Raw genomic sequence first — 27,604 nt, 5'->3', positions numbered from 1 at the left:
TTGGGACTAAAATCTATATACCCCCAAAAGACCAGAGTTGCCTTGATTGAGCAGATTATAGGATTCATGGAGAGTACAGGAGTTGCTAATATTTAAAACCATGCCGTTATCTCCAGTGTTGGGACTTTCTTAATGTAGCTTGTATCGAAGGAAACTACGATATCATCTGGTTAGCAGCGTTTATGGTCCTGTGCTGGAGTACGATTTAATACTAGAGGTGCATTGAAAACTGCATTTTGGGTTAATATAAATTCTTGAGCGGAGTGGCTTGTACATTGTGTAGTGATTTGTATGGCAGGACCAATTGTAGTTGTAGACTATATGTTGTCTGTAGAGTTCTTAGAAAAACAACTGCACGGGCGGGGAGCTGTTCGTCTCGAAGGCTAAATGAAAACTATTTCGTTGCTCAGTACGGGTCCTTGGAGCTAAGTGAAAGCTCGCTGATGACGGGCGTTGAAATCGTTTTTACTTTCGCTTCTGCGTGAGCGGCGAAGGGGCAATAGGTTTTGACAAACAAATGGAGTTCAGAAGTATGTTGTGCGTGGAAATCAGCGAGATCTCTCTTTAAAATGTACATGAATTGTACTAAAGGCGCCACGGTATTGTGGAGAATAGAAACTAAAAGTAACAGACTAAAAGTAACGCATCCGCATTGACTCTGAGGTTTTGTTGTTCCCGTGTAATCGTTGAGTATGTATATTTTCTTCATTTTCATTCTTCTCTAGTTTAAACCTGTTCTTATGTACATTCAGTATAACAGATTGTGTGCCAATGTTTCGTGCTTTTTTAAGTTTTTATTTTTTATTTGGGCTCTGTTTTTTAGCTGTAAGATCTGCCGAGCGAGTTCTCGGTGACTTGTTTCCTGTTGGGAAACAAACCACGAGTCTCTCTCAGTTACAGCGGAGCACTGCGCTGCCCTTTTGTGAATTCTGTACATTTGCTTAAATACATAATTAATATTAGTATATAATTCTGTTCTTATTAGTATATAGTATAACTAATATAATTTTAACAACGCTTGTATGACCTAGTGGCCGGCCTAGAGGGGTCGGAATTTGGTGACTTAGTTCGTTATTTACCTTTGTAAAATTGCATTGACAATTCACATTTTTTAAACGTGCTTTTGTGCATACCGTAATTTGAGTGGGGATTGTTTCCGATTTTTCTTCAAGTCAAGTATTTAAATTATGTAAATACGCCAACTGCAATCTTGGAGTGAAGGGCGCTATATTAAAATATGGAATAATTTGGAATAATGGCATTTAAATCGTTAGTAGTAGGCAACGAATGAGAAAGGTTTAAATGAGAAAAGAAAACAGCTATTGTAAAAATTCTGATTCCATTGTGTTTCGGAGGTTGTAAAGTTTTGTGAGGAACTTGCTTGTTTAAGCACAGACTCGTATGAGTCAGACCGACTCCTAGAGAAACTGTGCAAGAGAGCGCGTCTTCCGCTCTGATTGTACAATCTGAAAGGAAATTGCTTTTTGTAAGTTTTCGAGTTAAACATGGATTTCATATTCTAATAAGAAAACTTGGTAAATTTGAGAGTCATCCTGTGAGCATTCATATCTACTAGTAAAATGTTAAGATGTGTGCCCCAGACAGTATGCTACGTATGTTCTGCTGCATGCCCCTAAAGAAAGCCCCCAGCGTGGTCACTAGAGTCAGTGTTTTGACTCTGGAGTAAGTTTTGAGGGGTTCATGTGGTCAGGTCAGGAAAGTTTGACGGATGAGGGTTGTGGTGCTGCAGGGAGAGGGTGAAGGATTGGATCTTACTGTCTTGGAGTTGTTTTGTTGTGAGACTATACCTATACTATACTATAGCACCATGTTCTGTCTTTAGGCTTCATTTAATATCTCTGAGCTGTACTTGGCAACACATTATAACTATTGCTTGACTGTTCCATTGTGCATGAACAGGTATCAGTGCTTTAACAAAATTTGTGCACTGCTGTCCTGCCAAACATCTTGAACTTTGTCACTAGGGGGCAGTGTTTAAATAACTATGCTTTCTGTGTAGGCAGTCCATGGCTTCAGAGTTCACGACCATCCAGGTCTTCAAGGTTCCCAGCATCCTCCCTGCTGACCGCATGACTGATAAGTTGATGATTCACTTCCTGCGGCCAAGGAATGGGGGAGGAGAAGTGCTGGGAGTAAAGTTCCCTATGAGCACCCCAGGACAGGCACTGGTGACTTTTGAACTCCTGGAAGGTACATTTTGTCTTTACGACAATGATCAAACTTCACTGAAGAGCTATTTTGTACACAGTGCAGATTCTTCAATGCTCCTTATTTCTGTTCTTTTCCATTAAGGGTTATATTAGATTCTGGCTTAACATTCGACCCACATGTGCAGCATACTGTCAAAACATATTTTTTTCACCTTAGAAATATCGCTAGACTACGCCCTATGCTATCATTAACTATGGCTGAAAAGCTGATCAACACATTTGTATTCTCTCAAATTGACTACTGTAATGCTCTACTCGCCGGGGTATCTAAATCTACTCTGAACAAAATGCAGAATGTCCAAAATTCAGCAGCTAGAATCCTGACCAGGTCTAGTGCAAGTGCTCACATTAATCCTATCCTGGAGTCCTTGCACTGGCTTCTGGTCAAATTCTGTGTAGACTTTAAAATCCTCATGCTCACCTATAAGGCTCTGCATGGCTTGGCACCTCAGTACCTGATGGAACTATTGTTGCCCTACTCCCCACCTCGCAACCTCCGCTCTTCCAATTCTGCTCTCCTTACTGTCCCCCAACCCCGTCTACACTGTATGGGTGACAGGGCCTTCTCCTGTTCTGCCCCCAAGCTCTGGAACTCTCTGCCCAAGGATATCAGAGAGTCACCTTCTCTAAACTCTTTCAAATCCAGACTCAGAACCCTCTTCTTCAGAAAAGCCTTTATTTAACTGGTTCCATTCTTCACCCCTCTGCTCTTCTTAGTATCACCATCCATGGTCTCATCTATATATTGTAATTGTGTCTTATCTTGTGTATTCTTCTTATTTATTGTTGTATTCTTCTAATTTATTGTTATTTTCATCCTGTAAAGCGCTTTGAGAAGCCACCTTTAAAGGCGGTATATAAAATAAAGTTTATTATTAGTATTATTAATATTATTATTAAGCTTCCTATGACTCCAACCAAGTGCAACATTTTTAAGACCCTTTAATTGAGCAGATTTATGTTTTGGCATGCTGAATCCAATAGTATTGTAGACTTTCCAGGAACAAACTTATTACTTTATCCTTTGCTTAAGGTCTCCCTTAGTCATGTGAATCTATTGTGATGATTAATGGTTTTAATCTAAAATCAAAGTCAACTTTATTGCCAAGCCAGCCCTTTGGGCTGTTAATAATTTTTTGTGCTTGCTCAAAATAAGAGATGCAAAAAAGATGCATACAATCATAAATAACACATATATTGTATTGTATACAAAAACCAATATAAGGCTGCATTACAAGCCACAGATTTACCAATAAATAGTTTAATAAATACTTTTATAGCAGTGTTGAATTAAGAGGCCGAATAGCCTTGGGGCAGGTGCTCTTGTAGAATGTCTCTGTTCTGTATTTGACACATCTTAATCTTCTCAAGGGAAGGAGCTCAAACAGGGAAGAAGGTGGGTTGGAGTGGTCACTGATTACCTTCTCTTTAAACTCTTTTTTCTCTTTAAACAGTATTGAGTATATGGAAGCAGCATTTGGTCAGTGACCAATGGATGCAAGGTGGGGTACACCCTGGATGGGACACCAGTCCATTGCAGGGCAGACAGATGCAGTCATTCCCTCACTCACACCAGGGCCAGTTTTCTCAGAAGCTAATTAAACTACCAGTATATTTTTTGGACTGTGGGAGGAAATTGGAGCACCCAAAAGTAAGCCATGTGAACACTCGGAGAACATATAAACTTCACATAGATAGCACCCCAGGTCAAGAGTTGAACCCAGGGCCCCAGCGCTGAAAGAGAGCCACGCTAACCACTGCACCATCGTGCTGCCCTGGTTAGCCATAAACGGAATATGGTCGTATGTTGCAAGCAGCATTACCACCTCTGTAGCCTGATCCTGATGCTCAGTTATGCTGGGCCTGGTCAGGGTAGTGTTTTGGGACCTGTAGGTGGTAATCTTCCTTTTTGACCATAAATGTGAAACCAGTGCTTGCTTAACCTACTAGGTGACATTTGTGCTGTAGGTAGGGCTGTACTTCAGATGAGATGTTAAATCAATGTCCTGATTACTTTGGCTTTATAGACCCTAAGCCACTGTTTGTATGAGGAGGGGTATTAACCTCAGGGTTTCAGATAAAGTGTTCCAGCTGCTCAAAATCTGATCTCCCTAAAATTTCCTTCTTTACTGTTGTTGTGTAGTTAGACTGTTGGCTCATAGTACAGGTAACTGCTGGAATATAGGAAACACTTGAGTAAATGGGGGAAACAAAGTATATTGAAGGAAGGTGTTTCCATACTGGTGTTGTTCCTGAGTTAATTATGCACTTAACATCCCGTCATGCTTAGGATCAGTTGCCCATTATTTTGGCTGCATTGGCTAGAAGAAAAGATCTCAGTGACTTTGAGAGGGGTGATTGCCGAGGTATGTTTGGCAGGAGCTTCTATTAAGAAGACTGCTCCACTTGCTGATGGTTCACAAGGAACAATAGCTGAGGTGATGTTGGGAGGGACGTCTTAGGGAAACACATCATCATCTAGGGGCAACTGGAAGAAAGAGCATACTCCTCGACTGTGATGTCCGTTAGTTTGAGGTACAACACAAAACAGATGAGCCTCTCTGAATCGGTTGACTGCACATGTCAATCTAAGGTGTGAGCAGGCAGTCTCATCAAGTACAGTCTGTCAAACTTCACAGTCTTGGAATACTATGGTCAGATTGCAGTGCATAAACACCTTATTGTGCCTAAAAAATCACTTTTGTGAATAAAGTGGTGCAGAGAACACAGGCAGTTGTGAGCTGAGTCAGAAGGAAGTCATATGGTCAGACCCTGTTCTCAACAAGTGGATGAGGACGTGTGGAGCATGCAAAGAGAAGCCTACAGGCTCTAATGCTTGTTTCCGAAGGTGAAGGGTGCAATTTCCTAGCGTGGTTTAGGCCCATTCAATCCCTTAGAGGCCAAGGTAAATGCCAGGAAATACAAAGCCATTCTGAATGATCATGGTGAAGCATTTCTGTCCTGATGGGAGTGGAATCTTCCAGTATGACGGTTCCCCTATGCACAGGGCATGAGTGGTCACTGAGCCATCATATTTCGACTCAAATTGAACACTTATGAGAGGTTCTGGAGCAGCCCTGAGTCATTGTTTTTCACCACCATCAACGAAACACCAAATTATGGAATTTCTAATGGAAGAATGGTGTTGCATCTCTCCAGTAGAGTTCCAGACACTTGTAGAATCTATACCAAGGTGAACTAAAGCTGTTCTGGTCAAACTCCAGAAGGGCCCCAAGTCCCTTGTAAGACACTATGTTGGTGTTTCCTTTATTTTGGCAGTTACCTGTAGCTGCTGCATGTCAGCATGTGAATGGAAAGAAAAGTGCAAGAATTAATTATTAATATTAATATTTTTATTGCTGATGTCAACAAAATTATCTCCAATACAATGTGGAGTGGGGACATGAATACATAAATACACTTAAATGGGGCTAATTGGAATGGAGTTGATCTTGCCTTGTGAAATTGTGAATGGGATATAGATTTAAAAAGCACATACTGAAGTGAACTTTGTTCTCAATTGATTAAATAATGGATTAAAACAGTATAATTTGTATAATGGTATAATACAGATAAGATATGTAATGAATTGTAAATAAAAGTTACATTTTAAAGTGAATACTGTACATAAATTCCCATTTTCTGAAAAGTCTGGTGAATATCCATTTATATGACAAGAAATTTCTGTCTGCAAATTGAGCAAAGTACCTTACTCAAGGGAAACACTCTGAATTTGAGCCCGTAATGTCCTGGTTTGAAGTCCAATCCCTGATGAATTTGTGAAGAGCTTCAAATTCTCTTCATGAAAGGTGACTTTGTACAGTAATAAAGATGTATTAAGTGATGACTTCTTAAGAGTAAGGACTCAAGGGACATCTGATTCCTGTGACATTGCCTCTGCACTAGCTGGAACGATCCTTTTCTTTCTGTTTCTCCTTCTTAGTGGCTGATCGTGTTTTACAGCGGGACCATGTCCTGGAGCTGGAGGGACAGAGGTTCCCCTTGGAGCTCAAGAAACTAGAGGTGAGCTCTGCCAACCAGGAGGTCACAATCCTGTTCTCCACAGAGTTGTAGAGCACCAACACTGGATCTCTGGGCTTTCAGTGGGTTGTGCAGAAACAAGTCTGTCCTGAAGGGCATCAGTATTATGGGGGTGTTTCTATTGGTTCAGTACTTTTGTCTAAATGGTCAACTAAGAATGACCTGTTCTGTAAAACAGTGCTGAACGTTTTCAGTTCTCAACAGACATATAGTTATATTTATGGAATTTTCATTCCATCACAGCTTTCTTTACTGAGTTATATCCAACATTACATTTTTTTCAGGGCTTTAGTCTGCTGGTTTTCCAATTTTTAGACAGCCAAGATTTTCCAGATTTTCAGTGGGTGGCTGTTTTCTTCTGTGCGACTGGGACATCTATTAAAATATGGATTACACACCTTCTATTGGAAATTTTCCTCTTTATCTGTGGTGTGGAGTGTTTGCCTCCTGTTCAGGATAGCTTATTTTGATATTTGATATTTATATCCTCAACGGAAAACTAAAAATAATTGCTTCCAACATACTGAATTCAACACATGGTGGCAGTGATGAGAACAGTAAAGGAAGAAACGGGTCAGAAAGAGTAAAGAGAGTGAAAAAGTGGCTAAGTTCATGGACACTTTGAGAAACTGAAGGATGTAAATTGTTAAAACATAAAGTTACAAACAGGAGGAGGCCATGTGGGAGTTAGAAGCTAATTGGTCTAATCTAATAATCGCCTCTGGCCCTTAATTGAAAGAAGCCAGTGTATCAGATTAAACACTTCTTTGACACATTGCATGAAAAATTGTCTTCTATTCTTATTTCAAAATGCACTAGTTTACCAATACATAACACTAAGCTGTACTTCTGTTTCCTATTATGTACAGATTGACATTCCAGCAGAGACAAATCTAGATCTCCAGATGTTTCCAGACCAAAGTTCTGTATGGGAGTTGCTTCAGCGACATCGATTCAGAGTGACACATGGCAGCCCTGGGCAACTGCACCTGCAAGGGACCTTCCTAGGCCTGAGTGTGTTACGGACTCAGCTGCAAGAACTGCTGCTCACTGCACCCCCTGCCCGTGTGCGTGGCCCCCCTCATCATCACTACCCCCTGAAAGAGCAGGAGTATTTAGGAACGCTCCACATCAATGGGTACGCTGCTGGGTCCAAAACCAAGGTTTCTCAGGAATCCACCATGCTTTTAAAGCAAAATGGAGCTGTGGACATAGGTGGGACTCATCACAGTAGAAGCCCTCCATTTACTGGAAGCACAATGCCCAGCCGTGAGTCTCTGCGTAGTCCTGCTGCCACTGCAGTGTTGTCTGGCTCCTTTGAATCTTCCTCTTTCACTTACCCCTCCCCTAGCAGGTCTGGGGACTCATCCCATGAGTGGTTAGAGTCTTTCCGCAGTGATGCCAGCACCCCAAGGCACAGGGCTGACCTCTCCTTCAGCGCCTCTTCTTCCCAGAGTCACTCCCCTCGTTCCAGTGCCCACCCTCAGACATCCTTCGTCATTGACACACACGTAATCCGCTATGCCCAAAGATTCAAGAGTGTGGATGTGCAAGAGATCTTGAAGAAACATTCTTTAAGAATGAATGTGCAAGGAGAAGGCTCTGAATTGAGCACTGTAACGCTGCTCCCTGCTTTTTATGAGGCTGAGAGGGGCACACAGAGAACTCTTCAGAGCACCTTGAAGAGTGCCTGTGATGAGCTGTCCAGCTTCCTGTCTCTGGTCGGCCAATCTCTGCGCACGCAGGAGGTACACCTGTCCTCATGTGACCATGATCAGCGGGCTGCAATCGCTAAGAGTATTCCAGTGCTGGCAGAAGTCTACTCTGTGCTTGTCAAGCAACGGGGGGACACCATCTATCTGGTGGGCTCCTCCAGAGGGAGCTACGAGATGAAGCTGAGGTTGCTGGGAGAGGAGCTCAGTTTGCCAGGTGTGGGTCGCGAGGGGAGGGGGGTGCGACCCGGCAGGACTGTCACACGGAGCTCCTCTCTGCCTCGCACGCCCAGTAGGACAGGAGTCCGGGTACCTGAACAGGGATCTCCCAGAGCTCAGGGGTATTCTCCCAGTAAGTACCAGAAAGAGGACGTGGGACCTGGGAAGCAGATGCAGGAGATGGCTGCATTAATGCCTTGTGCAGAGAGAGAGGTCCCAAGAAGGAGAAGCCACTCTGAGACCCGTAATAAGCATTTGATAGAAAGACCAGTACAGGGTGAGAGCAGCCTAAGAAACATGCAGTCTGGTATACAGAAACATGTAGGGCTGGACCCTGTAACAATGCAGAGGACTGAGAGACAAAGTAGAAAAACACCAACAATACTAAAATCACTGGGTGATTTGTCAAAACAAAAACAAAAAGTGATGAAGCATAAATGACCAAAGTCTGTGGATGTGTATGTTCTTTTACAGCTGTGCCTGAGCAAAACTAATGTGTACAAGTATGTATTACCTAAGGAATTGAGAGTTAAAACTTGCTAATGGTATGAAAATAAGAGTCTAGGCTGTGTTTTTAACTTCTCAAAATTATGACAGCCCAATTTCAGTGCTTCAGCTGCATTGTGAAACATGTGGACTGTAGAGAAAATTGCTTGTGCATGCCTAACAAGTCAGCGAGAGTGAGAGTATGACATTTCAGAATGGGGTACAGCAGGCAAAAAGCCTGGCCAATAAATACCCTTTTCTCACAAGAATTAAAAGAACTGAATCTCAGTACTGTTCCTTCTTTAAATAGCAACATTTTCAGGGCATGTTCTCTCTCTGTGATGTTCCTACATCACTTTACAAAACCATTAAAAGCCCAAGGATTTGTGTGCCAAGGCTGACCAGCACCTCACTCTCTTGAACACAACTGAACACAATTAAAAATAGCTGTGAACTGTCCTTGATACAACTTATTGTAAATATTGTCATTTCCTACTATTGTGATGACTCACTCATGACCAACAGAATCGTTTGTATAATACACTCATGTGCTAAAATATTTGGTATCCCTACCAATTAACATGCTGAGCCTCAGCAAGTTGTTAAAAAATATGAACAGTTTTCTTGAATTCCACAAGACTTTAAGACACTTCAGGCAGCTTTCAGAAATGATTGGGAGTGTTCGGTATTCAGTAAAATAATGATGTGTGGGACTGACCTGCTCAACCCATAATTTTCAACAGGATTAAGGTTCAGGGCTTAATCAGATGCTGATGGAAGTCTGTCTCTTGTCCTGAAGATGACTATGGATTGTACTCAGGCTGCTCATTTGCCTTAATATTTTATTCAGTGAGTGTATAGAAAGAAGACTGTACCATGTCTTGTGAAGGTGTTGATTAAGGTAAATTAAAGTTTCCAGCACCATGTTTAGAAGCTGCTAGCTGTAGTATCTGTGGCATTTTAAAGGAAAAGGATTGCATAATCCAGCCTCATTGTTCTACGCATTTGAAAATAATTATATTTTACATATGTTATACCAATGGAGCTGTATGTTTTGATGTTAAGATTACGAAGTAAAGTCTTCATTGAAATTAAGTGTTTACTCCTTTTGTGTGTTTCAAAGCCTTTCAGTATATGTACCGAAATCTTCAGAATTTAGGGGCTTTGAAGTGCGAAATGCAAACTGAAACAAAACAAAAAGAAAACAACACTTAACATGCATACCACAAAAGAAAAAAGAAACTGAAATAGTCCATGATGTGTTTTCAGTGACTCTAAAATGGCAGGAAAGGTGTCAGATCATGTTGACTGTAGCCATTTGTGTTCACAGTAACTAAAATGATACAAATACAAATAATTGTTTCAGTAATCACAAACATTAAAATATTACATTAAAATGTAGAATCTTTAAAGGACACAAGCAAAAAAGCAAGCAAACTTTCCCCCAGTATCTCCATTATTTGTGATTGGCAAGAACACATAACAAGACCACAGCTGAGACAAAACAATCACCTTGTGCCTAAGGAGTACCTCAAAACGGGCAACTCACATTGTGCATTGAAAAATGTGAGTCCCATACACATTCGTTTTACTGTTAACAACAGTGATCATGTCTGAAAATCCAGCATGTCTGCCAGCTTTTTTACAGAACTGCACAAATGTAAGAAGAGCTATTAAAAATTCACTTACTGTCACCTTCTTGTCCTTGCTGCCTTCTTACCAACCCCATTTCTACCATGAAAAACTTCCATTTTGCATTTTCATGTTTTCCTTTGCGTTTGGCATTTCTGTGCTGGGTGAAAGGTTAAACACATTTTAATACTAAAGCTGAAAAAATGAGTGCCATCAAGATGTATTTCTACATTGCTTGCGTCTGGTGATTAGCACAGTCAAAAGAGTTCTGCGATTTGCGTTAAAATTAATCAAGCATTTTATCCGTGTAAAGGGCTCTTTTACACATCGACCTGCAATACATGATACAGCTATAATGAGCTATGTAGAGAATTCTTTTAGCACAATGCCATGCAGTAAAATACTTTATAGAGATTATATGCCTACAGTAAGTTATGTGCCAGAACCGTTTTTGATGTTGAACTCTTGGATGCTTGTTGGAGTTTTATGCTGTGCTGTATGACTGAAAGGGAAGGTGCAGGTGTAGAGCATGAATAAGTAAAGCCAAAGGCTGCTGGCCAACCGAGGTGTAATAACACTATTTAGGCACAAGAGGGAGTGGGCGTACTCCTCAGGTGTTTAGTTTGATTAGTATTTCTGCTCGTATATACAAAACTGACTACTCAGGGAAGCCTTACCTTAAGAGCTTCTTCTTAGTCTTCTTAGGTGTTTGATAAGTTTAGGACTTTAAGATTACTAGAACATACAAAATCAGTGACAGATTTCAATGATTTGAAATGCTGGACGTTTTTCTGCTCTTCGATCACTTCACGCTTGATCACATGACAGACATGTCTGCCGCTCACAGACTGTGGCAGTGGAGTCTGTGATGTGCTAGTTTACACCCAGTCTAACTCTGGAGTGTGCCATCACACTTTGTTAGAGGACAGATGGTTTCATTAAAGCCATACAGTTTAACTAACATAAAAGGATGAAACCTAAGGTGTGAGCCAGCATTTATAACTTGTTTTAAAACACATCTATTCACTTGTAGGAGCTTTTTAGTGTCAAATGACTTGTTATTTCATCCATCTAGTCCCATGAACAAATTTAATTTATTGCTTTAAAAAATGCTTCAATGCTGTGTTCTGCCACTCACAGCCTGATCTTCCAGCCCATATCGGATTCTTGCAAGTTCAGTCAGCACTTTCAAATCCTGTTTTGAAACTCACTTTTATACACTAGCCTTTATTTCTCTTTGACTTCCTATATTAGTTTGGACATAGCTGTCCCTTTTGTTTCATTCTTGTAAAGTGTCTTGAGACAATGCATCCAGAAAAGCACTATGTAAAGATTATTACTGCTGTTATTGCTACAAGGTTGCCCATGCGTGGTACTATGCTACTCTTGTAAGATAAGACGTGAGCCATGGTCCACCCATGGTCTTGGTTAAGAGAATATGGAACCATGTACACTGTGCTGCTACAGTCCGTTTTGCCCTGATGCCCACGATCGGTCTGGAAACAGGGCTGTGTGACAGTAGAGGCGGAGAATGACAGCTCTGCCGCTCCCCTGTCATGGAATAGGAAACGCTGAAAGAGGAAACACTGATGTCACCATTAACCGCAGCTACGCAGACTGTGTACAGGAAGTGACCCAATATAGTACCTGCAATCAGGCACCAATGCATTGCCTGCACAGTGAGTGACAGCACAGGAGAGGAATGACAGCTTAGAGGTGGAATGGGAGATAAGAAGACAGGAGGGGAAGAGCAGCCATCTCTTGACAGGGAAAGAAGAGAGGCTCAAGAGGGAGGAGAGAAGTAGGAGAGTGAGTGAGTTATGACACGACATGATGGTTGGACAGCAGAACACTGATCTTTCAGGATTGATTAATTCATTTCAGGTTGATTAGTTTGTTTGCAGGTCTGGCAGATAAAACAACAAGCATACAGGATGTTCAGTGGATCAGGGTATGCAGATAAAGTAGTTGCTTCTCCCTCACTCCTTCCTCAGACCTGTGTGGTGGGAGGTGTTTTATATGCTGGTATGGACCAGAAAAGCTGGTAGCTGGGTGGTTTTGCAAGGGTGATAATTAGCTTGGTGGTATGTGTGTGTTAATAAGAAATGGTAGCTAAATATCTCACTGTTGATGTCAATTTCGTATCTATTCTTGCAAACCTCTTACAGTCACACCAGTAGAACACTAACACTTGAAGTTTTGTGGGAAATTAGAAAAAGTCACTCTTTGGGGATGCTGTCAGTCTGATGAGCCTCTACTGGGACTCCAAGAGGCCTGTTTGCTTGTTCCATATACAGTAGTTCCTTTAATCCGGAGATGAACAGAGATTTTTTAGTTCTCTTAGACCTTTCAACATAGTGGAAATTTTGTTAACTTTGAGATTCTTTTTGAGATAAGCTATCTGATGTGGAATAAGTGGTTCAGTCAATTAGTTTTCATCCATTTCCTGAAATGAGGGAACCTGAGACACTGGGCTCCAGTGAAGCACAGCTCTTTTTTTAATTTGGTTCTACAGTTATTTGTGTGCAAGAGTTTCTCTTGTCTCAGGCTATAATTTCCTTATCCATAACACCTATCCTTATTCATGAGGGCCCTTCTCTGTCTTTGATGCCATATTAAAAAAACACTTATCTGTAGTGGAAGTGGCCAGTTTCTCCACTGCACATCTGCTCTGTGGTATGAATATCAGCTGCCTTCTGCATGAGATTTTTCTTGTCTTTTTGCACCTGGACATGTTTTATATGCTGGAGGTGTTTTATACCTTTTGTGTCACCTTTTTGACATGGCAGTTCATCACACAACTCTGAAGGAAGACAGGGATTCAGTGTTAATGAGTATGCCTCTGGAACATTTTCTGTAGCCCCATTATTTGGGACGTCCTAAGCTAAGATAATTATACTCTGCAGTGAAAGTGCAGTGATAGAGATTATATAATTTTTTCAAGTATTAGAAGGTGTAGTATTTCTCCTCCTAAATCCTGATAAAAATGTTTCTCCAGCGTGCCACCATTTTGAAATATATGAGATGAAATATGTGTTTTTTCAAACTAAAGAATGATTACAAACTAGAGGTGACCATTATTGTAATAATATCTTAGCTTAAAAACTAATTGGTCTCATTTGGCATTTTTCTGAAAGAATTCTGGGGATTGGCTTCAATGGCATGACTGGCTAGCTTGTCCCATACTCCTTCAACCCTTTGGGTAAAACAAGTGCCTCAAGTTCTCAGTATTAATTTAATTTCTCCATTCCACTTGTGTCTTTTGGTTTGTGTTTTACTGCTGATTCTTAAGACATCATTCATAAATTTGTCCATACCTTTGAGGATTTTGAATAGTTGTATTAGATCTCCTCATGGCCATCTCTGTTAAAGCTAAACATTAATATTTAATAATGTGAGAAATCCTTTGTCAGCTGTCCTACTTTAACCTGACATTGCATTGCCCTGTTTCTGCTTTTGAAAGATCTTATTTTTAAATTTCTAGTTGGTTAAACATGTCTTAGGCCTTCTTAACAGTTATCTTTGCAGCTAAAGCACTACATCCACTATCCAAAGATCTGTAGTTGCTGATAAAACATGCTTTATGATGGCTTAATTTTACTATGGCTTCTTCACATACATAGCATGAAACACACTGTACTTTGTTTCACGAGTAAATTGTTTTGTCATCAGCCTAATTTATCTCTTTTTTTCACAGGTCCAAGTCATACAGGTTCACCTCTAGGACCACAACCACTAGTTCACCACACAGCACAGTAACCAGGCAACCAAGCACATTTGGGGTTGTGAAACATTTTTGTTCTGAATGAACTCTCACTTATATCTGGGTCTCACACATGCGACTTGCAGGGACACATTTCCAAAGTGCCTCCAGACCCAAACTCTCATTTATTTGGTGTATTTCTTTTAAAACGTTTGCTTAATACAAATGAGAAGAGGAGGCCGAACTGGTTTCTAGCAGCTAATTGATCCGAGGATCTCATCCAGTGGTTTCTTACTCTGAAACAACTTTGATGACACAGCCATGTACAGTAGCTTGTTCCATACCCCCACAACCCTTTTGGTTAAAGAAGTGCTTCCTGTTCTACATTTTAAAAGCATATCCACATTGTTTCCACTTGTGTCCTCTGGTTCGTGTTTCACAGTTGATCCTGAAGAAGTCCACTGGGATGCCTTTATCACTACCTTTGAGGAATTAGCAATATTCATACCATATCCCCATAATCTCTCTAGGTTCACTGGTTCACTCTTGGTGCCTAGGATCAAGTGCATCTTTAAATAAGCAACCTTAACAGGCCCTGAGAAAATCGTAAACATGGCAGTTTGAGCAAGTACTTTGATTCAAAGCTGGAATAAGAACCAAAGGATTCTGCTGCTCTCAGGTAATGGATTCTGACACCCCTGGTCTCCAGGTTGAACAAGCAGACCCATTCTGTGCCTTCTCTTACTGTGCAGTGTTACTCTGTACTGTCACGGTTTCACACAGTAAAACTGTTGTTGGGAACAGACTTAGAGATACAGCATCAATGACAGGAAGTCAGAAATAAAAGCAAAGAGAAGTGACTTAGAGTATCTAATGATAGGTGCTGTCTCCACTTTCTGAGTCCTTCAATATAACTAATGTACATATAGAGAGACACACACACACGCACTCACATAGCAGTGGGAAGATGACGTGCAGCAGCCTGTGACCGCAGCGCTGATAGCTCACGGAGAGCCCTGTCAGTTGCTCTCAGTCAGTTACACCACACCCACATGCGCTCACACAGACAGAGGATTTGAAACCCTGCCCTGCTCTCTTTATTGAGAGGCCCTGCCAAAGCACCGGCAAGCTAGTCTGTTTGTCCCGACATCGGCCTGCCTGTCTGTTCATCAGCCGGCTCAGGGATGGCGGAACTTGAGGGTCTGGAGTTCGGGAAGTCGGATTTTGTCCTCCTGGATGAGGTGAACATGGAGCAGTTCATGGAGAACCTGAAACTGAGGTAAGAAGGGGTGAAAGTCTGGGCAGCTTGGATGAAATGGGGTGAGGTGAAGAGGAATGAGAGAAAAGAGACTCTGAAAAGCCGATGAGAAAACAGAATCTGGGATGTTGGCTTTAACCCGTCCCTTACCTCACCAGTGTTATCCGACTTCAGGTTATTTTCACCTTACTAAAGACTGCTGGAGTCCATTCTCTAGTGATGGAAAGACAAAGTGTAAAGGACACCAGCCTCTTTACCAGTTTGACTTTTTTATCTCTAGTTCACTTTTTGTGAACAGTTTGTGAGTTGGACTTCATTCACAAACTTGTTCACAAAACGTTCACTTTGCTCTGTCACTTATTTGCCATCAGCTTTCATCCACAACTGAATGAAGCTGTGGACAACTGATTGCAAGAAAAGATGACAATGAAAAAGTAGCTTTCGGTAAACGTTTTGCTGTCAAATTTCTCTCATATGTGAAAACACTGGGACGTCTCACAGGGCCAAAGAGAGAAGATAAGAGGAGAAGCAATGAGAAAGATGAGAGTCAGAGCGAGAGAGAGTGATAGAGCAGGAAAGAGGGAGTGATTAGTCATTTCTGGTTTGACTTTACCGCTCTTTGCAATGTAGATATGAAGCCTTTGCATTTCAGAGCCTCGCTAGCTGGTTGGTGGAGAGACAGACTGGTTACTGCTGCTGAATTTATCGTTCACATTTACTGACTGGGTTAAAAGATGTTGGTCTATTATTTCAACAGTAGATTCCCCTCATTATTTTGTTTCTGTTGTTTGTGGCTGAGCAGAAAACATTGTTAAGTTTTCATTGTAAAATTCAATGATCAAATATAACAGTCATGTATGGTTTAAGGAAATTGATTCAACTTTTCTAAATCTTACATTTTGTGTTGACTGTTACAATTGTGAGTTTTTAAGTCTGAATTTGTCCCTAATTAATGTACTTAGGGTGGACAAGATCTTTGTAAGACTGATAAAGAATCATAATATATGGTAAATATCAAGATTCATATAATTAATGCTGGCTGCCCCTTTTAACACAAAACATACATTGTACCTTTCATTCATATTAATTCTTTTGACTATAAAGCAAAAACAACAGTTTTAGCTTTGCTGTTTGGTAGGGTTGATGCAGTAGTCCAGGGAAATTCATATTCCTCCTTGGGAACAGAGTAGGGTAAGAATCTTCTAACACCTGTATAATATCCTAAACCTTCATCTTTTGAGCTTTGGGAGATTATTAGAAGTCCTGTGTTTAGCTGGCAGTTGATTTTCTACCACATATAATGAGCTGTGAGTTCAGAGAAAGCAATTTCAGTCTAATTTCCCACATGCTGACCTGTTCAAACCAGTAATTTTGTTTCAAAAGGTTTCGCTCACATAGAAATAGTCCCTGCCTGTTTGTGGTTGCATGTGCCTTGCGTGACATGAAGTCAGACTGACACAAGTCCCTTTTTTAAATGGCAGTGGTTGGTATTTTCAGTTTAACTTCACAGTTCATAGTTACTGCTCACCACATTCTTCTGAAAGAATTGTGCTGCTGATAAAGTTCTTCAGCACCTTGTTTTAGTGAATAAGTTGTGGACAGCTACTGCAAAAACCTTTCCTGTTCTACGTCACAAACAAATGGTCTTCTGGAAATTCAACTGTCAAAATTCGAAGAACACTGAACCCTGATATCCTTCAAAATTAGATTTTGTGCCACCCAGTCCTCACATACTTGTAATGAATAACTTTCATGTTTTCCTGCAAAACGTCTAGGAAAACATTTATCACACAAGTATTGTCTTGAGCTGATATCATTTAGCTTTTAAAGGATGACCTTTTTGTTCCTGTCCAAAATACTTTCTGCTTTTGAAATTCACTCAGTTCCAATTTGTTTCCTATTCCAATATTGTCTCTGGATAGAAATGCTCCTTTAAGACATAATAAGGACTCATAAATTGATACCTTGAAAGATTATTTTAGATTTTTTTTCCAAATTTATTTTTCATCCCCCAGAAGACAATAAAACAGGGCAAATTTTAGCATATCAAGATAGTGCCGTTTTAATAAATATGCTTTTCCTGTTGAGAGAAGTTAACTTTAGAAAAGTCCTCAATTTCAAAAAGGGGTTCTTCCAAGGTTTCACTTTGAGATTGGGAGTGACATTACACAAAAGTTTCCCTGAAGCTGACTGAAGCTATGAAGCACTATGACAATTTTCCAGAAGTGAAAGTACTAATTAAGTACTTAATCTTAAACTTTCTAAAATCCCATTAGTTCATTTCCCATCAAAACTCCCTATAAAGGGAGTTATAAGTGTAAAGGAAGGACTATATAAATGTTCTTAGAGCTAAGAACATCAGAAAATGCAGACTGTGTGGGAGAGTAGCCTCTGAGTTCATTGCAGGAAACAGGCTTTTGATCTGTTGATGGATTACTGGATGGATAATCCTTTGGTTTTGTCTTAACATTTGAGTTACATATTTTCCAGCTTGATTACAAGGCAGAGTATAAATTCCTCAGCTGGGTATAGAGCAACAGGCAGGAACTTGCAGTATAGTGTGAGTTGGGTATGTGGAAGAGGTCAGGGTGGAATTGTATAGGCAGGATCTGCACCCTCAGCACACTGAGAAGAGAATGCTTTCCTGTTTGAATATGTGAGCACAGGAGCTGAGAAGAGGAAAAACATGAAGTGGTACACAGCACTAAAATACTGTGAGCATTAGACTGATTTCCAGGGCTTTACTAGGCCTAAACAGAGCTGTGGGATCCAGTATGTAGGATATCGAGTAAGTCACAGCTCAGTATACTGACTCTGTAATCTCCTGATGTCAGAGTTCAGAGGCTATATTTCCTGTTCTCACCTTTCATAAGGTGAAGAAAGGAGACAAGCAGACATGACATTACACAGACTCTCTCCTATCACTGCCCGCTGGCACCACAGCTATGTACACTGGTTCATTTATCAAAAGCTTAAAACTACAATAATAGTAACAAACATGATTATAATAACAATGGTAATAATGGGCAGCATAGTGATGTAGTGGTTAGAGAGAATTTCAATTCTGAACCTGGGGTGCTATCTGTGTGGAGGTTGTATGTTCTCCCCATGTTCTTGTGGGTTTCCTCTGTGTGCTCCATTTTCCTCACACAGTCCAAAAACATACTGGTAGGTTAATAGACTCGCACCCTTTATACCACTTATCCCATAGCTTGATGGGATAGGCTCTGATTCCCCCGCCACCTTGAAGTGGGTAAATCAGTTGGAAAGGTCATTAATAATAATAATCATCATCATCATCTATCCATGGCCAACCATCCTAAAACAAATGGTGATTAGCATTGCTGCCACATAGAGCAGGGCTTCTGGGTTCATTTCTGTACCAGGGGTGTAATCTGTGTACAGGTATATGTTTATATTTTCTCCCTGAGTTTCCTCCAGGTTCTCTGGTTTCCTCCTACAATCCAAAAACATACAGGTAGGTTAATTGGCTTCTGTAACAAATTTCCCCTGAAATGATGTGTGCTTGTGTCTCTGTGCCCTGCAATGGATTGGTGTCCCACTCAGGGTATATCCTGCCGCTTGCACAATACTTCCCAGGATAGGCTCCAGACCACCATGACCATCAATTGAACAAGTGGTTATTGAAAGTGATGATGTGAAGAACATAAGGCATGATATTTATGAAACAGTTCCGCAATTAAATGCTGGAGATTCCATTCTGTCTTTCAGTGAATCCATTTCTCCACAAAATCCTGGGAAATCTACTTCAGCCACATGTCTGTTTAAAGGACATTGATCTAGAAACTTAATAAGTTCTCTCACTTAATAAGATCTCTCACTTTGATCTCTCAATCTCTCACAATTGTACATTTTGACTGGGTACTTGTGGAACTGGAGTGAAACCACTATAGATGAGAACATTCTGAACATGTTTTGAAACAGGTTCCAGTATTTACTCATAATTTGCATGATAATTTTGCAGATTCTATTCCTGTTATTAAAAAAAATATATAAGCACTTGTTCTCATGTGGCCTTCTCTGCCTGTAGCTGCGCTTTGGTCACACCTCACTCTGTAAGGGGGTCCCCTCCTCCTCTTCCTATAGCCAGGGGGCTAGACCTCAGCCAGCAGGTTAAGTCAAATTTCACTATATCTAAATAATCTATGTACTTACTGTACATCCTGAAATGTATCTTTTACTCCTTGTGAGCAGTTGTAGATTCCTCTCTCACCTCTGACACTTGCAGCCCCCACAACACCCAGTCTTCACCTATTGGTTGTATAGCTGGATCTTCTCTGAGCCCCTATCTTTTACTTGGCCAGGCTACACTGCGTCTCTCCAAATATTTCAGTGCCTCATTAACAAAAGCTTGACTTCACTGCATTCAGAATTCTTAAAATTATTGAGATTGTAAACCCACTGGAAGTCTTTAAGATCAAGAGTGAAACACAAACCAGACAACATAAGACTGAGAAAAGGAGGTGGGACTGTAGGAGCAGGTACTCATCCTTGATGTTGAGGTTGCTTTTAAGAAACAGCTGAATAAGACTCCCTTTTAAAATTAGTTGACACCAGAAGTCTGGAGGGAGAGCAGCTGAGTTGTAATTGTAATTATTCCTATCGACATTCCTTCATGGTAAAAAAAAAACATACGTAAGCTCTGCTCTCCTTCTCATTTGTCTATTGTATCCCTCCTCCACCCCATCTGCACCAGGTCAGAGATATAATCCCTCCAGTGTGCGGGGTCTGTGTGTCCCGAGGTCTCATCACAGTGGGCCATCCATCGGGGGGTGTCTGGGGGGCATCCCAACGAGATGCCTGAACCACCTCAGCTGGCTCGTCTTGATCCAAAGAAGCAGCAAGTCTTCTCCATGGTCCCCTGGGATTGCCAAGGTCCTCACCCTTCATGGAGAGTGAGCCCGACGGCCCTACTGTAAACACGGGGAAGACCATGAGAGAGCATCAATCCAAACTGAAAGACAGAGCTAAAAAGGAGGGGCAGGCTAAAAGGTCACATACCGAAATGAAGGCTAGTAAGGAAATAACACGCACTTGGGAGCTCTAGGAGAATCCACAATAGTGAGTGGGGAAGTGAAGAAACGGGAACTCAAATAGTGACAGTAGTAAACGGTGATGGGTGTATTACTTGCACAGCGAGCGTTTGTTAAACATGGCGGCGTGGGAATGCGAGACGGGACAGAGACGTGTGTGGAATGTATAACACCTACAGAGGTACACCTACACCTACATTCCTGCTGCTTGTATCCGTGATCTCATTCTTTCGGTCGCTACCCAAAGCTCGTGATCAGAGGTGATGATGGGGATATAGATTGACCAGAAGCAGAGCTTTATCTGAAAACTGAGCTCCCACTTCAACACCATGGTTCAGTATAGTTTCCTCCTTACAGCAGCTGCTGCACCAATCCACTCCAAGCCAATCTCATGACCCTCTCTACCCTCACTTATAAACAAGTCTAACCTAAGATCCTCTCTCCAGGAGAGAACCATGACCTCAGATTTGGAGGTACTCACCTTCACCCACATCACACTCAGCTGTGAAGCTCTCCAGTGTGTGCCACAGATAGCAGAGATGCAGCCCTCAGGTCCCCAGTCTGGATACACTCCAAACCTCGGCTCCACCTTGACATTCTGTTCATGAAGATCATGAACAGCCTTGGTGGAGGACCTTTAATTACTATTTATACATTTTTAATTAATCTTAAGATTTTTTTTCATTAAGAGCTAAAAGAGGGTAGTGGCAGTGCCAATATTAAAGGGGAATGGAATATCAAAATCAATCCACTGAAGGAGGCAGTTACTTATTTTTCAACATCTTTGCTGTAAACACACAAATTAAGTGAGATGTGAGGATCTCACTTAATTTGTATGCTAACTGTCTGTTGTACCTTGATTTAAAGTCGGACAAAGTCAGTGTGTGTCACAGATCCCCTAGTGCTGGAGAGAAGTTAGATTTCTGAGAATAGCATACTGACCTCACCCAGGTTTACATACAGAGTACTTCCTGTTCTCACTTCCCAGCCCTGTGCTCTTCCTGTGTATGGGTGAGGCATGCTGGGACAGGGTTCTGTGTGTATGGGGTGGAGTAGCATGGGCTGAGCTCTCTGCACAGGTTAGTCACATTTCACAGCATGTACAGTAAAAGTTATGCAAATGTGGGAATAAAGCAAGACAGAGCAAAACCTTGAAGCTCTAGCGATAGATACATACTGTAGGTGTACTACAAAAGATAAAGCATTCCTTAGTTGCTTCATATTATAATGTATTAAAAGTTATTTATAATATAAAAATAAATTATAATTATAATAATTATGTGTATTATAATATACATAATGTTCCGACTATGCAGTTAAAATTATGAATACCGTTTATTATTACATAATAGTACTTAACAGCTTGGCCTCTAGAAGGAATATGGAATATTGCATGCAAAACACTGCACTTGTATACATTAACGGTTATCTGCCAGGTTTCTGCCCAGTATTTAATTTCATCTAAATCTTTTTGTATTTCTTTCTCTGCTAATGTTACAGCAAGCTGTCAAAAGGTATATCAGGTGTTAGGCGAGCAATCCAAATTGCTAGGCAAAGATATGGTCGATAAGCAGGCAAAAAGGCCAAAAGGCCAAGGGTTAAGATTAGAAAGTCAAAGAGAACAACAGGCGAGGTAGGAGCTCCAATACCGAGCGCTGAGTGATACTGAATGAGGGTTTATAAGGAGACTGGGGTGAGTTCAGTGAGTTCAGCTGAGACTTTTTAACATGTGCGGCGGTGCTTTGTGGAAATAGCCGGTGCTGGGGACAGGTTAGAGCGTTTTCTGATAAGAGCTAGTCCTCCTTATTTGGTATCATGTGCAAACTTGACTAATTTACTAACTATACCAGAAATTAAGAGCAGTCCCCTATTTGTTATTATTATGTGATATTAAGTGGTTTATGAATATGGTCCGGGGATTTTTAACTATTTACAAAGGAATCTTTTTTATTGATGATGCATAAGTTTTTCGAAGCTGTATTATACCTGTTGATTGGCATGTTCTTTATAAGAGAGAAGATAGTAATCCTCGATCCATGGATTAACAGCTGCATGTGATGCAGGTGTAGCCTGCAGCTGGTGAGCTTCCAGGTCCTTCCATCTCTCTGCTTCATCCAGTTCTTGTCTGGTCCTATTTTCTTGAAGGTCACTGAATGACAGTCTTTGAGGTTCGACTGCTGAGTGATCTTATAGCACAGGCATTGTATATCCAGTGATCTTCCAACTTTAGAGCTGGCTTTAACCTCCATCCACACCACATATCTACATATTGAAGATGGTCATGTATCAAGAAGAGCACCAGTGCCTGTTAGATGTTGATCTTTGCTGAGCCTAGCCTTTCTTTTGTTCTGAAATCAGTGAAATAGCCTTGACGAAGCACTATGTGACATTGTCGTTGAAATTGATTGAAAATATATATATTTTGTAAGACCAAACTGACAAGCCACATGCAAGCTGGTCAGTGATGAGATGAATGAATTCCAGGGAGAAACGTGCAATCACCAAGTAAACAGTATACAGTATCTCTGATCAGATCTCTGATAGTTATTATCCTGTCAGACACCTGAGCAGCCAAGTTCCTGGAGGATTTTCCATATGCTGTCATGGTTTACAGCATCAAAGTCAGTGGTTAGGTTAACCAAAACCACATAGATCCTGGTTTTTGCTCATGACACATTTTCTGAATCAGTCCTACCACAGTTTTCATTTCCGTGGTTCACTTGATCGGATCTGAAACCTCCACTGTGTTTCTGGAAAGACGGTTTCTTCTAGCTGCTTAATCTTTCATGATTTCTCAGGCCAGAGTCTCGCCGGGGATCAAGAGCAGAGATATCCTTTGGCTACGGGTTGCACTGTCACTCTTTGTTTTGTGCAGGGTACCAATTCATTCACCATTTTATTCCTGGGCCAGCAAGCTGCATTGTCATGTGCTGAAATATGTGAGTGAGTGGTTTGAAGATCTGTCTCTGCCTGTTTACACTACTATCTGCTTTAGCATTCTTGAAGAAACCCACCTGATGTCATGCAGTGCAAGGCACAAGGCTAGCTCAGCGAAGACTGAGCACCAGGAAGTTGCACCACGTTATTCTTGTTGTTTATTACACCTAAATGTAATCACCTTGTTACTTATCGTCCATTTGTCACACAATCTCCAAATCTTCCCCAGCATTCAAACAAGCTAAAGTTGTTTCTTTGTGCAACTTTCTACTGGTACTTTCATGTTTCTATATTTGTAACTAATAAGGGATCCAATGCTATACAGTCTACAGCAGATCTGCTCTGTTCAGAAGATCTATTCATATGAAAGACACACCCTATTCTGAAACTCTGTTTTTGCAATAGTCTTGTTGCCAGAAACACTGTGAAAATTGAAGACCCACCCAGATAACATCCTCCTTGTAGTGTTGTGAGAATCAGAATGAACCAACAGTCCAGAAGACACACCCTACCGAGATACACAACTTTACTCACAGTGTTTGCGGAATGTATGTAGAAATCATTTCTCTGCAGTGTTTAAGGTGTGATCAAAAACACCTTTAAACAGCACGCAAAAGCAGCTAATGCTGACAGGATGTAGACTAATCCTAGTGCATCAACGTGTCTAATTAAAGGCAGATTGCGCACAGTGCTATGATTAACGAAATTGTATCTATCTTGTCCTCTGTGGCGCAACACCCATCCCCCCACAGCCACACGCTCCCTAACCCTTCACAGCTGCAACTGCCCAACACCTCCTCCATCCCCCCACAAACATGGCCGCCTACAGCTACAACCCCCGACGGCTGCTCACCCACCCATCCCCCACAGCTGCCACTCTCCAACACCTCCGCCATTAACACCTCCGGCACTAAAAGCACTATGAGCATCATCCCCCGGGCCAGGCTGACCATCACAGCTGACCAGGTGAAGAAGGAGCTGAAGAGGCTGCATGAGGGTAAGGTCACAGGACCAGATAACATCTGTCCCAGAGTTCTGAGGGCCTGTGCTGATCAGCTGAGCAGAGTGCTCCAGCGACTGTTCAACCTGAGCCTGCGCTTGGAGAGAGTCCCGGTGCTCTGGAAGACATCATGCCTGGTCCCGGTACCAAAGAAAGGGCGCCCCTCTGTCCTCAACGACTACAGACCAGTTGCACTGACTTCTCACATCATGAAGACACTGGAGAGGCTGGTCTTATCCCACCTGAGACCCCTGGTCAGCTCATCACTGGACACCCTACAGTTTGCCTACCAGCCCAGTGTTGGTGTGGAGGATGCGATCATCTACATGCTGCAAAGGGCCTACTCACACCTGGACAGGGCTGGCAACACTGTAAGGATCATGTTTTTCGACTTCTCCAGTGCCTTCAATACTTCAATACCATCCAGCCCTTACTTCTAAGGAGGAAGCTGGAGGAGATGCAAGTCGATGCCTCCATGACCTCGTGGATCACTGACTACCTGACGGGCAGACCACAGTCTGTGAGACTTCAGAACTGCGTGTCTGAACTGGTAGTGTGTAACACAGGGGCACCTCAAGGGACAGTTCTTTCTCCATTCCTCTTCACCCTTTATACTTCGGACTTTAAGTACAACTCAGAGTCATGCCACCTGCAAAAGTTCTCAGATGACTCTGCAATTGTGGGATGTATCAAGGGTGAGCAGGAGGAGGAGTACAGAGGACTGGTCAGCAGCTTTGTGGAGTGGTGTGGGGTGAACCACTTGGAACTGAATGTTACAAAGACAAAGGAACTGGTGGTAGATTTCAGGAGGAAAAAGGTCAAACCTACTCCTGTCTACATCCATGGGAGTGGCGTGGAGATGGTGGACTCGTACAAGTACCTGGGAGTGCACATCAACGATAGACTGGAATGGTCTAAGAACATCGAGGCCATCTATAAGAACGGACAGAGCCGTCTTTACTTCTTGAGGAGGCTCAGGTCCTTCAATGTGTGTAGTAAGATGCTACACATGTTTTATCAGTCGGTGGTAGCGAGTGCCATTTTCTACGCAGTGGTGTGCTGGGGCTCTGGGATTAGAGCAGTAGATTCCAAAAGGCTGAACAAGCTCATCAGGAGAGCGAGCTCTGTCATTGGGTCTGACCTGGACCCCTTGGAGGTAGTGGCTGAGAGGAGAATGATGTCCAAACTAGAGGCCATCATGGACAACTTCTCCCATCCCCTCTATGACAGGCTTGCAGGAATGAAGAGCACGTTCAGCAATACACTGATTCATCCACGGTGTGACAGGGAGCGCTACAGGAGGTCATTCTTGCCGTCTGTACAACGCATCCACCTTGCGTCTTGGCAGAGGCAACAGCGACAGTGACCTGTTTCTGGACTAAACGCATATACACATCTACTGCTACATCTGTTCTCTTTCTTTTTCTTTTTCCCGTTTACAACCACTTTTGTGCAATATATGCCAGGGACCTGTGCAATACATTTATATTTATATTTATATCTATGGTTACATCTATATTTATATTCATACGTGTAATACGATTTTCTGTGTACTGTTCTGTTCTAGTTTCCTCTTGTGTGTCCGGACTGTGAGTAACTCTTGTATTGTATTGTATGTATTGTACTATTAGTATATAATTCGTTACACTGTGGCTGTGTTGTGTGTGTTAAGCTGCTGTTGCACTGCAATTTCCCTCACGGGATCAATAAAGTATCTATCTATCTAATCTATCTAATCTATCTAATCTATCTATCTATCTAATAGAGCAAATTGTGGGGACTCTCCACAGTAATCTTTTATGTTAGTCCTGAGTGCTGAATATTCATTTGATTCCAAGTGCATGTTGCATTACTTAATTTACTGTTCATGTTTATTGCCCTGTATTGCTGTTGTCCTCAAACTGTAAAACACTGTACAATAGAGAATTTTTTACATCCATCAATACCTAAAAATATTTTTACTGTGAAATTGTGAAATCATACTTCAATGGTATGTGTATGTTGTGTATAAACACTATATAACAGAAGTCTAAAGCTATATTGTTAAGCTAGAATTCCTTAGCTCCCTCTGTGCAATGATGATGTACAGTATGAGTAGATCCGACACCTATTGGACACCTCAATGTCTCGCAGTAGTGTGATTTGTGCATTTCTAGTTGTTTGTAGGCTGTTTTTCTTATAATCCATGTGGCTTTATACTTATGATCAAAAAGAGTGTCCAGGGCTAGTCTGCATGTTTGATTAGTGAATGTCTGTCTACGGGTTGAGAAATCATATTAGCGTCTATGTGTGCATACAGTTTTCACTGTCTGTGTTTGTCTGTGCCACAGGTTTGAGAAGGGCAGAATCTATACCTTCATTGGGGAGGTGGTGGTATCAGTGAACCCCTACAAACAGATGGATATCTATGGCAAGGAGATTATTGAGACGTACAGGGGCCGCGAGCTGTATGAGAATCCCCCGCACCTGTATGCTGTGGCCGATGCCGCCTACAAAGCCATGAAGAGACGAGCCAAAGACACCTGCATTGTCATCTCAGGTCAGAACCTGTCCTCCTGTCTTTATTTTCTATTGTATCATAACCCAGTCTATAACACCACAAGACAGGTAAAGTTCATCGAGGGAAAGGGTCTCCCATATGGTGCTGGAGGTTTTGGAGAGCTGGAAGAAGCCGCTGAGATGGTCCAATTAAGCCAAATACTGGCCCTCCAGGATTATTACTGGGGACACCAGATTATGGGTGTTCGAAAGAACAAGAAAAGTAACAACAGCAGAAAACAAGAAGTGAAACAGCAGGATCCAAGCTGAATGATGGAGCTGTGTGTATGTGTCTTTCAGGGGAGAGTGGAGCAGGGAAGACTGAGGCCAGTAAATACATCATGCAGTACATTGCTGCCATCACTAACCCCAGCCAGCAGGCAGAGGTGGAGAGGTAAGGGCAGGGTGATCTTCAAATGTGCTTTTGGATGCATCAGTGAAAGAAGACCAGGAATACTCAGTGGAGTGTTTGTCCATATGCTTACTTGTGTATGATTGTGGGTGTCTTTGGTGCATGTGTGTGTTGTGGTGCACGTGTATTGCCTCTGGTTTAACACTGCTGTCTCTGTACAGTGTGAAGAATGTGTTGCTCAAGTCGAACTGCGTGCTGGAGGCTTTCGGGAACGCCAAGACCAACCGCAACGACAACTCCAGTCGCTTTGGGAAGTACATGGACATCAACTTTAACTTCAACGGAGACCCTACTGGTGGTCACATCAATAACTACCTGCTGGAGAAAGTCAGTAAAACACCACAACTGAACATACACATACATACTGTATCCACAGTGTGA

At 41.7% G+C, this 27,604-nt stretch overlaps 2 protein-coding genes across 6 annotated transcripts in view; both read left to right on the top strand.

Annotated features, from left to right (window-relative positions):
• Window positions 1–250: 250 nt before the first annotated feature.
• Window positions 251–9,784, top strand: rbm43 (RNA binding motif protein 43). 4 transcript variants are annotated; one of them, XM_015357318.2, is made up of 4 exons: window positions 251–530; window positions 2,021–2,211; window positions 6,175–6,254; window positions 7,142–9,784. In XM_015357318.2, the coding sequence occupies exons 2-4, from the start codon at window positions 2,028–2,030 to the stop codon at window positions 8,642–8,644; spliced, it is 1,767 nt and encodes a 588-aa protein (XP_015212804.2). In that variant the 5' UTR covers window positions 251–530; window positions 2,021–2,027; the 3' UTR covers window positions 8,645–9,784. The 4 variants fall into 4 exon arrangements, with proteins under 4 accessions (XP_015212804.2, XP_015212803.2, XP_015212805.2 ...); XM_015357317.2 differs by having other exon boundaries at window positions 252–690; XM_069194990.1 differs by lacking the exon at window positions 251–530 and adding an exon at window positions 3,686–3,882 and having other exon boundaries at window positions 2,135–2,211.
• A 4,450-nt stretch (window positions 9,785–14,234) lies between these two features.
• myo1g (myosin IG) overlaps window positions 14,235–27,604 on the top strand; it is a 60,541-nt gene continuing 47,171 nt past the window's right edge. The window contains exons 1-4 of one of the 2 annotated variants that reach the window (XM_006635750.3): window positions 14,235–15,303; window positions 26,604–26,812; window positions 27,112–27,205; window positions 27,385–27,550. In XM_006635750.3, coding sequence (XP_006635813.2) covers window positions 15,209–15,303; window positions 26,604–26,812; window positions 27,112–27,205; window positions 27,385–27,550 — 564 coding nt within the window. In that variant the 5' untranslated portion in view covers window positions 14,235–15,208. Of the gene's footprint in view, window positions 15,304–21,378; window positions 21,416–26,603; window positions 26,813–27,111; window positions 27,206–27,384; window positions 27,551–27,604 lie in introns of those variants that run through there. The other variant, XM_069194989.1, reaches the window with a different exon arrangement.

This window comes from Lepisosteus oculatus, chromosome 10 (genome assembly GCF_040954835.1).
Source record: "Lepisosteus oculatus isolate fLepOcu1 chromosome 10, fLepOcu1.hap2, whole genome shotgun sequence".
Lineage (NCBI taxonomy): Eukaryota > Metazoa > Chordata > Actinopteri > Semionotiformes > Lepisosteidae > Lepisosteus > Lepisosteus oculatus.
This window is presented reverse-complemented; position numbering and strand designations above follow the sequence as displayed.

Bases quoted from the DNA above. Each gene is read 5' to 3' on its own strand.
- rbm43 (XM_015357318.2), top strand. From the start codon at position 2,028: ATGGCTTCAGAGTTCACGACCATCCAGGTCTTCAAGGTTCCCAGCATC. The intron at 2,212-6,174 runs GTACATTTTGTC...TCTCCTTCTTAG, and splicing joins GACTTTTGAACTCCTGGAAG to TGGCTGATCGTGTTTTACAG. The intron at 6,255-7,141 runs GTGAGCTCTGCC...TATTATGTACAG, and splicing joins TGGAGCTCAAGAAACTAGAG to ATTGACATTCCAGCAGAGAC.